At 36.5% G+C, this 12,359-nt stretch overlaps 1 protein-coding gene across 3 annotated transcripts in view; it reads right to left on the bottom strand.

The window, feature by feature from the left end:
- Positions 1 to 12,359, bottom strand: part of KHDRBS2 (KH RNA binding domain containing, signal transduction associated 2) — a 730,387-nt gene that overhangs the window by 413,785 nt on the left and 304,243 nt on the right. For all 3 annotated transcript variants that reach the window (XR_003796745.1, XR_003796744.1, XM_029243151.1), the window contains exon 4: positions 370 to 516. Coding sequence is in view for 1 of the 3 variants with exons in the window: in XM_029243151.1 (XP_029098984.1) it covers positions 370 to 516 (147 nt within the window). In the remaining 2 variants the exon portion in view is untranslated. The remainder of the gene's footprint in view (positions 1 to 369; positions 517 to 12,359) is intronic.

Raw genomic sequence — 12,359 nt, 5'->3', positions numbered from 1 at the left:
ATATTCTCTACTAATTAAAAATTATGAACAATACATGTCAACTACTCAGTAATTAAGACACAAGAGAAAAGTATACAACTTCAGTTACGTATTTGTGTTTATGTGTTAACTGTCTTATTCTTCATGGCTACGAATGGGTGTGTGGCATGCAGTGTACTGTAAACAAATGCTGCTTCCAAACCACCATTATGTGGCACCAGGTCCTGTGCTAAGTGCTTTTTGTATTCTTTTTAATTTTAGTCTTCATGTCAACTCTACAGATAATTAGTCTGCAATATGTTTCTTTTCTAAAAAGTCAGTGAAAATCAAAGGCACATTTTTTAATAGAAACTGATGAGAAACATCTTTGTAAAAATGAAAAGCACTTACGGGAACCAGAAATTTTTTAATCTCTTCCAACGCATGACTCATACGTGAATAAGCTTCCCCAGGTGGAGCAAACACTTCAATTAATACATGAAGTTCATCACTCAAGTGTGCATATTTGGCTTCCCCACTCTTCCTTAGTTCTTCTTCCTGTGAAAAAGGTTATTTTTAGAAATACAAATCCACTCATTTTGCATTGATTTAACACTTACTGAGAAGATGACAGAGGGCATAATCTAAGCAAATTTTCCCTTAGTAGAAACTCTTTGAGAAATAAAAATCTGGTACAAGCCATTTTTGAGTGTTTGAATGATTCTTTAAAAAAAAAAATCTGGCATTTGTTTTTCTCTTTCTGACTTACTTCACTCTGTATGACAGACTCTGGGTCCATCCACCTCACTACAAATAACTCAATTTTGTTACTTTTTATGGCTGAGTAATATTCCATTGTAACAAATACCATATGCTAACACATATATACGGACTCTAAAAAAAAAATGGTTCTGATGAACGTAGGGGCAGGACAGGAATAAAGACACAGACGTAGAGAATGGACTTGAGGACACAGTTAGGAGGCAGTGTAAGCTGGGACGAAATGAGAGAGTAGCATTGACATATATACACTACCAAACGTAAAATAGATAGCTAGTGGGAAGCAACTGCATAGCACAGAGAGATCAGCTCAGTGATTTGTGACCACCTAGAGGTGGGGATATGGGGATATAAGTATATGTATAGCTGATTCACTTTGTTATACAGCAGAAACTAACACACCATTGTAAAGCAATTATACTCCAATAAAGATGTTAAAAAAAAATCTGGCATGATTATCATCTAACCACATTTTAATCAGCTAAATAAAAATGCTAAATCCCTGAAAAGAAGTGACACAAATGCCATTACCTCCTCAGTGGACTCCACTGGAAGGAAAGGATTGTTTTTGTGCCTGACAAGTAATCGTTTGCAGATAATAAAACCAAGATGACCATTGCTCTTTAAGAGAACCAGGATTTTCTAGATACTTTTTGAGAAGTGGTGAAAATGTTACTCATTCTCCATGAAAGTGAGCAAAACCGAGACTTCTCTCTCAACCTCATGCCTGCAGGTGTAGGTCATCATTTGGTTCCTACTCACCACTTCGCTATCTTGGCTGCCTCACTTTGGTCAGTATAGAAGAGTATATTAAAGGGATGGCTGTTAAGCATTATGTTGGCCTTGGTTCTGCGTGAGCTACATACCCTCAGATTTTTTGTTAGTACTGCACCCAAGTCATTACTGGGGCCTGATTAATTCAGTTCAGATGCTGAGCAGATCAGCGTCTGATCCATGTACTTTGCTCACGTGTGTTAGGTGTTTTACAGACACCTCCAATCTCACAATAACCTTGCACAGTATTCACATAATCCAGATTAGGAAATTGAGTTTAAAAGACTTTAAGTAACCTCAAGTTGGGATTCAAACCCAGCTCATTTTGCAACTAGATTTGCATTTGGATTTCAAGGAAGCAAAATTTAGTTAAAAATTAACATAAATAATATTAATTATATTTTACCTTTCTTGACTCTCCTCCCCCCAAACTAGCAATTGTTTCACTAAATTTCAAAGGCTAAAAATTTTTAAAGTAATTTTTAGTTTTATGTGTGGATGAAATTGGAAGTGTAACATGAATACACCTAAACTGGATAAACAAAAGCAAATTTGCTATCTATTTCATATGAGGTAACTGTATTACACATGTTAAAGTGTTTATCTGATTAGAAATGCCCATCATTTCAACACATGGAGGATCCATAACAGAGATGGAAAGGCCTGCTTGTGTTCCTGTGCCTCCCACACCTACTCAAATCTCTCACAGCAATACTTGTCAGCCCGGGAATACACTCTTACTTTCCTAGGCATACATTCTCTATCTAACTAGAGTTTTTACTTTTATTAAAAAGGTTTCTCTTAATGTCCAATTCTGACACTTCTCAATACTTCCTCAGCTGGTTTTCTGCTGGTTATTAAGGGCTACTTACTAGCCAAATTTAATAAGGTCTGCCACTGGAGGTGTGGCATTGAGATCAGAATTATAACACTTGACTTCAGACTCTCAAAATAAGCCAGATGAGATATCTTTGCAGTAGAACCAATAGGCTGTTGTTCATGAAAAATGCAGCTTTCTATTTAAAAACACATTTTCCTTTTTCCCAACATCCACCCTCCCCCAATCAAACTTTATATAAGCGTATGAGGAAACTGAAGTCTTCGGAGATTAATCAACTTCTTCAAGGTCAAGAGTGAGTCAGGACTAGAGCCAGGACTCAGTGCAGTAGGGGACAGCTCTGATAAAGACTTCAGAGAACCAAAGTTACCACAGCGGAACCTCCCATGAGCTACTGCTGGTTATTTTCAAAACCAGACTCATACCTTCAAAGGTGCTATATTTGCCCTTGCTCCTGGGGATGACTTCTGACAAAGCAAAATTTCCCAAGCTTTAGTTTCTTCATATGTGAAGTTAAGATAATAGTATGTACCTCAAAGAATTTTGTGAGTTTTGAGAAAATTGAAGAATATTTTGTATACTAAAAAATGCCATATGAATTTAATATAATAATGATAATAAATATTATTTCCAATTTCTCAAGTAGTATTTTAAAATAATGTTTGTGTTTTTCAACAGGGACCAAAATAAATGTGTCTCAAACAAGAAGAAGAGTTATTTCTCTTTAATGCAAGAGTCTGCGGCTACAGGCGGCTGGAGGAGCAGGTGGTCTTTCTCCGCACCCTTCTCCAGCCCCTAAGATGTTCCTCTTATATGTGTTGATGAAGGAGGCTGTCTATCACAACTTCTGGATTCCACTCCGTGGAAAAAAGAAAGCGTGGACAGCAAAAAGCTTCCTTTCAAGGACATGTACCAGAGGCTTCATATATCAACTCTACTGACGTGTCTTTGGCAAGAGCGTGGTCACATGGTGGCCCTGGATGCAATGGAGGCTCTGTATGTGGATTCAGACCGAGCAGCCGTGAGGCCACCTAAAATGCGAGGGCTTCGTTTATGACAGAAAACAGTGAGAATGGATACTGCTTGATTATGAGCTGTCTTTGCCATTCAGTCCTCATTCAGGGTGAGTTAAAATGACACTTGATTATTATATCTAATTTTGATGAATACTTAGCCAGAGTCTGCCAGAAATTTCATATTTTATTTTCAAAAACAATACTTTACACCCTGGTTGGATTTATAATATAAAGCTCCAAGTTTCATTTGAATATAAGCAGACATCACAGCCATCCTGAAAAGCACAAGGGCCTGGACACCAGTAAGTATATTTATAGTAATTTAATACAATCTCTTGAGGTATTTCTTGAACAAGAGTTCCAAATATATTATTGGAAAAATGTTCATCTTTGTAATAAATGCATTACCTAGTAAGTAATTATGAACTGGGTGGTAGTATTTTCATGTTTCTGCCCCATCATACCTTGCATGTTTTGTAACAAAGATCATAGTGCCCTGGAAGCTTACACTAGTTAGAACAGGCACACAATAGCAAGAAGAGTAAAGAAAAAGATTAGGAAATTTAGAAATGCTAGAAAAATCTTAGGTGTAAACTGAAATGAATCATTCCAAAGTTAACACTAGGAACATTGGATCTCCATCTAATAAAGACATGGAAAAGGGAAGAGAGAATAAATCAAAAGAATGTGAGATGCACACAAAAGAAGGTGAATTTACTTGACGTGATTCAAAATTCCATTTTAAAAGACTGGACACTCAGTCGATATTATTTAGTCTTCCATGTATAAAGGCATATGTATTCCACTGAGGACATTTACTTTAGCCACTGACCTTCAGAGGATAATTCGTGGTGTTTAACTATTACAAAGGAATCACAAGCTAATTATTTTAAGTAAAATTATTAGTTGCTAAACATTAGAAATTGTTTACACAAGGTCATTAGGAAATAACAAATCCAGTGTTACATATCCCCAAATACTCTAACCCACGCTAACCTTAAGGTAAACTATAAGTAAAACATATCAGTTTTTATCAGTTATCTTTTAGAGAATAGCATGGCACTAAAGAGAGTCTAATTTAAATTGCATTCATGTATTTAATTGTTAAAAGGATTTTAAAGGGAGCTTTCTCTTAGGAATTATCATTTGTATTTTGTCTTCTACAAAAGAATGTTTCTGACTTGGAAATAATTTGACAGCTGGGGAAATTTCCTCTTAATTCAAAATAGCATGTTCAATGAAGAAAACTTCGAAAAAAATCTCAACAATTACAAATGTATTTTTTTACTCAACAATCATACAATTCAAGATATACTGTTAACATTTTCAGTATATTTTCTTCAAGTCATTTTTTAAAACAATACCAGTAATGGAATAGATGTCATAATTTTGGTATTACTTCTTAGGTTATAGGTATGCAGAGTACTTTCCATGGATTATCTAATTTTATCTGCAAAATTATATGCTAGATAATATTGTTCCTCTAATTTTACTGGTGAGGGGACTATGGCACAGAGAGAGAAACTTATCCAGAGTTATACAGACTATGAATCAGAGAATAGGATCCAGTTAATCTCATAACAAAGGTCAAATTCTTAATCAGTATAGGTGTATTGCCAGTACACATACTTAAGTGTAAGTAAACATTTTATACATCCATATACCATGTATATCTCTAGTTTCTAAAAGACACTACACTTTCCTGGTATCCAGTTCTATGTAGCACTGTGCCCTGCACTGTGCCCTAGAGCAGGTTACAGGTCTTGATCCACCAAGCACATATGCTGTGAATTTCCTTTCCCTCCCCCAAAGATTCTGCTTCCTTGGTAACTGTGTTATCAGTGCTGGGCGAAACTATTATTTTCAAGGTTCTCATTCAACTCCTATTTTATGAAGAGCTTACCTAAAAATGCTAGTGATCTCACATCACTAACTCTGTGTCTGTAATTCCCTAACTCTGTGTCTGTAGCTGCCAGGTCCAAAGAAGGCATTCATCCAAAGTTTTTAAGGTTGAGCTCAGATTAGTTTACACAATTTCTCATGGATATTGATGTTGTATCCCTAAAACAGATGTGCTTCAGGACAGGTCATTTTCTATTTTCTTGAACAGTTTGCCCAACAGCAAGGGCAGGATGGTTAGGACCCGCCACCCCCAATTCTATTCTGGGGTAGACACTCAAGTCAGCTCAAAACTAGGTAGTTTATCTTAGTTCAGATGATTCAAGACAACTTCCCCAAAATAGGACACAGGATTAGATGTCCTCTTGTGCTTTGGTGAAGCCATTTGGTTCCTGGATTTGCCAACTGCAAATTTTAACATAAAACTCAAAATTTCTTGAAACATCCTATAAGATCCACTCTAAAAATCGTTTATGGGTGACACTGACTTCTTTTAAAATATCAGAGGGGCAGAAAGCAAAGAGTTCACGTTGTATCATTGTAATGATAATCTCATTACAGACAGCTCAAAAAAAAATCCTCCTTCTCTTCTCCCCAAGCCCTTCCCTGCTTCATTACACAATTTTAATTTTTTCTCTTCTGTCTCTAATTTTTGTTATTACTCTGTCCTCCCACCTGGAATTTCCTAGGGAATTTCAAGTTATTTTCACCTCTATTAAACAGAGTAATTTAGTTACTGAGTGCTAATTCCCAAGCTTATATGTCCAGCTCATTATGGAGCTCAATGAAATAAAGTGGACGGCAGTTATTTGGCCCTACTATCCTTAGAAGTCTCAATGGTGATCATTATTTGTTACTTGGAATGACCCTTTAAAATCAGATAAACACACACACAAATAGAGTGCTGTTTAAACTGGGATTTTAGTGAAAGAAAATGTTTACATTTTGTCAAATTAAGAAGAACAGTCACCTGCTTTGGGTAATTTTTTTAGAATATGCTATAAATTGTTCATAATTTGATGTAGACCATGTATTCCTCCTTTGTGCTACTTCAGATTTTGTTTGGTCCTTCCATAGTCTCCTGAAAGTCACCAACACCAACAGCAGAGAGAACACCTAAGTAACTGAGTTGATGTCCTACTCACCATTTCTTTAATTGAAGTATAGTTGATTGAAAATATTATATTTTCAGGTGTACAATATAGTGATTTAATATTTTATAGGTTATACTCCATTTAAAGTTATTACAAGATAATAGTTATATTTCCCTGTTCTGTACCATATATCCTTATTGCTTATTTATTTTATACATAGTAGTTTGTGTCTCTTTATCCCATACCCCTATCTCACCCCTGTCCCTGTCCCTTCCCCCAATTGTAGCCACTAGTTTATTCTCTATATCTGTATGTTTCTGTTTTGTTATATACAGTCATATCTACATTCATGTGTTTCATTTTTTAGGTTCCACATATAAGTGATATGAGTATTTGGCTTTCTCTGCCTGACTTATTTCACTAAGCATGGTACTCTCTAGGGTCATCCACAGTGTTGTAAAAGGCAATTTCATTATTTTTATGGCCATGTAATATTCCATTATATATACCACATCTTCTTTATCCATTCATCTGTTGATGGACACTTAGGTTGCTTCCATGTCTTGGCTATTGTAAATAATGCTGCTGTGAACACTGGGGTACATGTATCTTTTCTAATAGTGTTTTCACTTTCTTTTGATATATACCCAGGAGTGGAATTGCTGGATCATATGGTAGTTTTATTTTTAAGTTTCTGAGGAAATTTCATACTGTTTTCCATAGTGGCTGCACCAATTTATAGTCATACCGACAGTGTACAAGAGTTCTACTTTGTCATCTTCACCAACATTAGTTATTTGTTGACTTTTTGATGATAGCCATTCTGACAGGTGTGAAGTGATATCTCACTGTGGGTTTTTTTTTTTTTTTTTTTTTTGCGGTACGCGGGCCTCTCACTGTTGTGGCCTCTCCCGTTGTGGAGCACAGGCTCCGGACGCACAGCCTCAGCGGCCATGGCTTACGGGCCTAGCCGCTCCGCGGCATGTGGGATCTTCCCGGACCAGGGCACGAACCCGTGTCCCCTGCATCAGCAGGTGGACTCTCAACCACTGCGCCACCAGGGAAGCCCTCATTGTGGTTTTGATTTGAATTTCTCTGATGATTGGTGATATTGAGCATTTTTTCATGTGCCTATAGGCCATCTGTATATCTTCTTTGGAAAAGTGTCTATTCAGGTCTTCTGCTATTTTTAATTGAGTTCTTTGGGGTTTTTTTTATATTGAGTTGTGTGAACTGGTTATAAATTTTGGATATTAACCCCTTATCCGTCATATCATTTGCAAATATTTTCTCCCATTTAGTAGATTGTCTTTTCAATTGACAGTGGTTTCCTTTGTTGTACAAAAGTTTTAAGTTTGATTAGGTCCCATTTGTTTCTTTTTACTTTTATTTCTTTTGCCTTAGGAGACAGCTCCAAAAACTATTGCTACAATTTATGTCAAAGAGTGTTCTGCCTATGTTCTCTTCTGGGAGTTTTATGGTTTCTGATATTACATTTAGGTTTTTAGTCCATTTTGAGTTTATTTTTGTATATGGTGCGAGGAATTGTCCTAATTTCAATTTTTTATATGAAGCTGTCCAGTTTTCCTGGCATCACTTATTGAAGAGTCTGTCCTTTCTCCATTGTATATTCTTGCCTCCTTTGTTGTAGATTAATAGATCATAAGTGCATGGGTTTTGTCCTGGGCTCTCTATTCTGTTCCATTGCTCTGTGTCTGGTTTTGTGCCAGTACTATGTTGTTTTGATTGCTATAGCTTCATAGCATAGTCTGAAGTCAGGAAACATAATATCTCTAGCTTGTTCTTTTTTCTCAAGTTTGCTATGGCAGTTTGGTTTTATGGTTCCATATAAATTTTAGGATTATTTGTTCTAGATCTGTGAAAAATGCCATGGGTATTTTGATAGGCATTTCATTAAATCTGTAGATTGCTTTGGGTAATATGGACATTTCAACAATATTAATTCTTCTTACCCAAGAAGATGTGGTATATTTACATTTCTTTGTGTCATTTTCAAGTTCCTTCATCAATATTTTATAATTTTCAGAGTACAGGTATTTCACCTTTTTCATTAAGTATATTCTCAGGTATTTTACTCTTTTTATTGTGACTGTAAATCGGACTGTTTCTTTAATTTCTCTTTCTGAGAGTTCATTTTTAGTGTACAAAAAAGCAACAGATGTGTATGTCAATATTTTATCCTGCAACCTTACAGAATTCATTTATTAGACCTAATAGTTTTTTGGTGGAGACTTTAGAGTTTTCTAAATATAGCATCATGTCATCTGCAAATAGTGACATTTTTACTTCTTCCCTTCCAATCTGAATGCCTCTTATTTCTTTTTCTTGTCTGACTGCTGTGACTAGAATTCCAATGCTATGTTAAATACAATTGGTGAGAGTGGGCCACTCTCATCACTTGTTCCTTGTCTTGTTCCTTGTCTTGTGCCTGATTTTAGAGGAAAAGTTTTCAGCTTTTCACCATTGAGTGTGATGTTAGCTATGGGTTTGTTAAAAATGGTTTTTATTATGTTGAGATATGTTCACTCTACCAACTTTGATTACAGATTTTATCATGATTGGATGTTGAATTTTGTTAAATGCATTTTTTATGTCTACTGAGATGATGTGAATTTTATCCTTCCTTTCGTTAATGTGGTGTATCACACTGATTGATTTGTAAATAATGAACCATCCTTGTATCCCTGGAATAAATCCCACATGATTATGGTGCATGATCCTTTTTATATAGTGTTGGAGTTGTGTTGCTAATATTTTGTTGAGGATTTTTGCTTTTATATTCATCAGAGATACTGGCTTGTAATTTTCTTTAATTTTTGTAGTGTATCTGGTTTGGGTATCAGGGTAATGGTGGCCTTGTAGAATGAATTTGGGAGTGCTCCATCTTCTTCAGTTTTTTGGAATAGTTTGAGAAAGATAGATATTAGCCCTTATTTATATGTTTGGTAGAATTCCCCTGTGAAGCTATCAGTCCTGGGCTTTTGTTTGCTGGAATTTTTTTTATTACAAAATTGATTTCACTACTAAGTGACTGTTTTGTTCAGATTGTCTATTATTTCTTCCTGATTCAGTCTTGGAAGGTTGTATGTGTCTAGAAATGTGTCCATTTCTTCTAGGTTGCCCAATTTGTTGGCATATAACTGTTTGCAGTATTCTCTTATGATTTTTTTTTGTATCTCTATGGTATCAGTTGTTATTTCTCCTCTTTCATATTTTGTTTATTTGAGTCCTCTCTCTTCTTCTTGGTGAGACTGGCTAGAGGTTTATAAATTGTTTATCTTTTCAAAGAAACAGGTCTTGGTTTCACTAATATTTTTTATTGTTTTTTAGTCTCCATTTTAATGATTTTCTCTCTGATCTTTATATTTTCTTTCCTTCTGCTGATTTGGGGCTTTTTTGTTGTTGTTGTTCTTTTACTAATCCGTTTAAGGAAGTTTAGGTTGTTTATTTCAGATTTTTCTTGTTTCTTGAGGTAAGCCTGTATCTCTATGAATGTCCCTCTTAGAACTGCCTTTGTTGTATCCCATAGATTTTGGAAAGTTGTTTTTCCATTTGCATTTGTCTCCAGGTATTTTCTGATTATTGCTTTAATTTCTTCATTGACCCACTGGTTTTTAGTAGCATTTTGTTTAGTCTCTTTGTGTTTGTGCTTTTCCCATTTTTCTTCCAATAATTGATCTCTAATTTCATACCATTGTGGTAAAAAAATAAAAAGGCTTTATATAATTTCTATCTTCTTAAATTTGTTGAGACTCACTTTTTGGCCTAGCATGTGATCTATACTGGAGAGCGTTCCACGTGAACTTGAAAAGAATGTATATTCTGCTGTTTTTGGATGGAATGTCCTTTAGGTATCTATTAAGTCCAACTGGTTTGTTGTGTTATTTAACACCACTGTTGCCTTATTAATTTTATGGCTAGATGATCTGTACATCAATATAAGTGAGGTGATAAAGTCCCCTACTATTATTGCATTGTTGTCAATTTCTCACTTTATGTCTGTTAAAAATTGCTTTATATATTTAGATGCTCCTGTGCATATGTGTTAATGAGTGTAATACCCTTTTCCTGTATTGATCTCTTCATCATTATAAATATAATGACCTTCTTTGTATTTTGTATAGACTTTGTTTTAAAGTCTCTTTTGTCTGGTATGAGTATTGCTACCTCCACTTTCTTATTGTTTCCTTTTTCATGGAATATCTTTCATATAAACTCCCTCACTTTTAGTCAGTATGTGTCTTTAAGTCTGAAATGAGTCTCTTGTAAGAAGCATGTAGATGGATTATGTTTTTTTATCCAATGAGCCACCCTATGTCTTGGTGTGGATCTGTTTGGGTTCATCTTGTTTGGAACTCTCTGTGCTTGCTGTACCTGGATATATGTCTCCTTTAGGCTTTGGAAGTTTTCAGCCATAATTTCATTAAACACATTTTCGAACCCCTTCTCTTTCTGGGACTCACATGATGCAAATGCTGGTACACATTTTATTTTCTGAAAGATCCTTTAAATTATTTTCATTTTAAAAAATTTGTCTTTCACTGTTCTGATTGGGTGATTTCCATTATTTTATATTCCAGATCACTTATGCATTCTTCTGTGTCACCTAGTCTGCTATTCATGCCTTCCTCTTTGTTTTTCATTTCAGTTGTTATATTCTTCAGTTCTGACTTGTTCTATTTTATATGTTCTAGTTCCCTGTTAAAATTCTTGCTGTGTTTATCTATTCTTTTCTTTAATTCAGTTATTATTCTTATTACTAATACTTTGAATTTTTTATCTGATAAATCTTTTATTTCTGTTTCTTTAGTTATTTTTCAGAGGTTTTCTCTTGCCCTTTCAATTGAGACAAATTCCTCTGTCTTCTCATTTTGTTTACCTTTCTCTATCTCTATGAATTCAGGTGGAACAGTTACCTATTGTGGTCTTGAAGGAGTGTCCTTAAGTGAGAGTGTCCCTATACAGTCTTGTTTGTGCCCAGTGACTTTGTTAGGAGAGCTGGATTTGACATGAATAGAAGTCACGTCTTTCCTTGAGTAGTGCTGGCAGCTATGACCTTGGTAGGAGGTGGGCCTGGAGATGGAGGGGCTAAGGCCAGAGCCAGGTGTGAACTGAGACTTCCCCTCTGCTTAGTGGCTATCTTTGCCCTATTGTGGGCATGGTCATGTCCCAAGCTGCTGGAGCAGAAACCCTGAGGGTCAAGTCCAGGCCAGCTCAGTTCCCTTTAAGTGTTTGCTCTTCCCCTTCCCAGAATCAGTACCCTCACCCCAGAGGGGAATGGTGCTGAAGCAAGAGGCACTGGTGTGGGTATTCAGCAAAGGTGGGGGTACAAGGTGTGGTGGTCTGGCCACCAGAGCTCTTAACTGCCTCTGATGCACCACTTGTGCAATCTCCAGTAATGGTTGGCCCCTCCCTGCTCAGATGCTGCTTAGGGTTTGATCTGCTACAGCATCTCACAGCCAAGTTTAACCTCAGTCATGACAGCCCTTGTTCCAGTGTGGAGCTGTAATGTGAAGCAAACAGTGCTGGAGCGTTCACTTGGCTCATCCTGGGGTGCACACCAGGGCAGTCATGGGAAATGATTCAAGGTTTTGATTTGCCCTCTCTGCCCTGCTTTGGGAGCAAGCAACCATTCACATCCTCCTCATGAACAGAGTCCAGGCTTCTCTCAGCCATCCTTAGTCCCACCAGCCCTCCAATCAACCAAGGTACTTATATTCCCTGTGTCAGACTCCTGGGCTGGGATGCCCAGTCTGTGGCTCTTACCACTCACTCCCCAGGCAGGTGTCCAGCCGTGTTATCTCCATTTTCCTCTGAGTCTCCTCCCAGTGGCACCAGTCCTGACCTGATTACTTCTTTTCCTTTCCTAGCCAATTGTGTAGCTATCTTTCTTACAGCCTTATTTATATAGCAGTATTTATGCCAGTTTTCAGCAAGAATTGTTTCTCATGTAGATATATCTTTCACGCGTTTATCGGG

Source organism: Monodon monoceros, unplaced genomic scaffold (assembly GCF_005190385.1).
Source record: "Monodon monoceros isolate NGI ecotype Baffin Bay Population unplaced genomic scaffold, NGI_Narwhal_1 Super_Scaffold_3, whole genome shotgun sequence".
Classification (NCBI taxonomy): Eukaryota; Metazoa; Chordata; class Mammalia; order Artiodactyla; family Monodontidae; genus Monodon; species Monodon monoceros.
The sequence above is the reverse complement of the archived record's forward strand: the minus strand, read 5'-3'. Positions and strand labels throughout refer to the sequence as shown.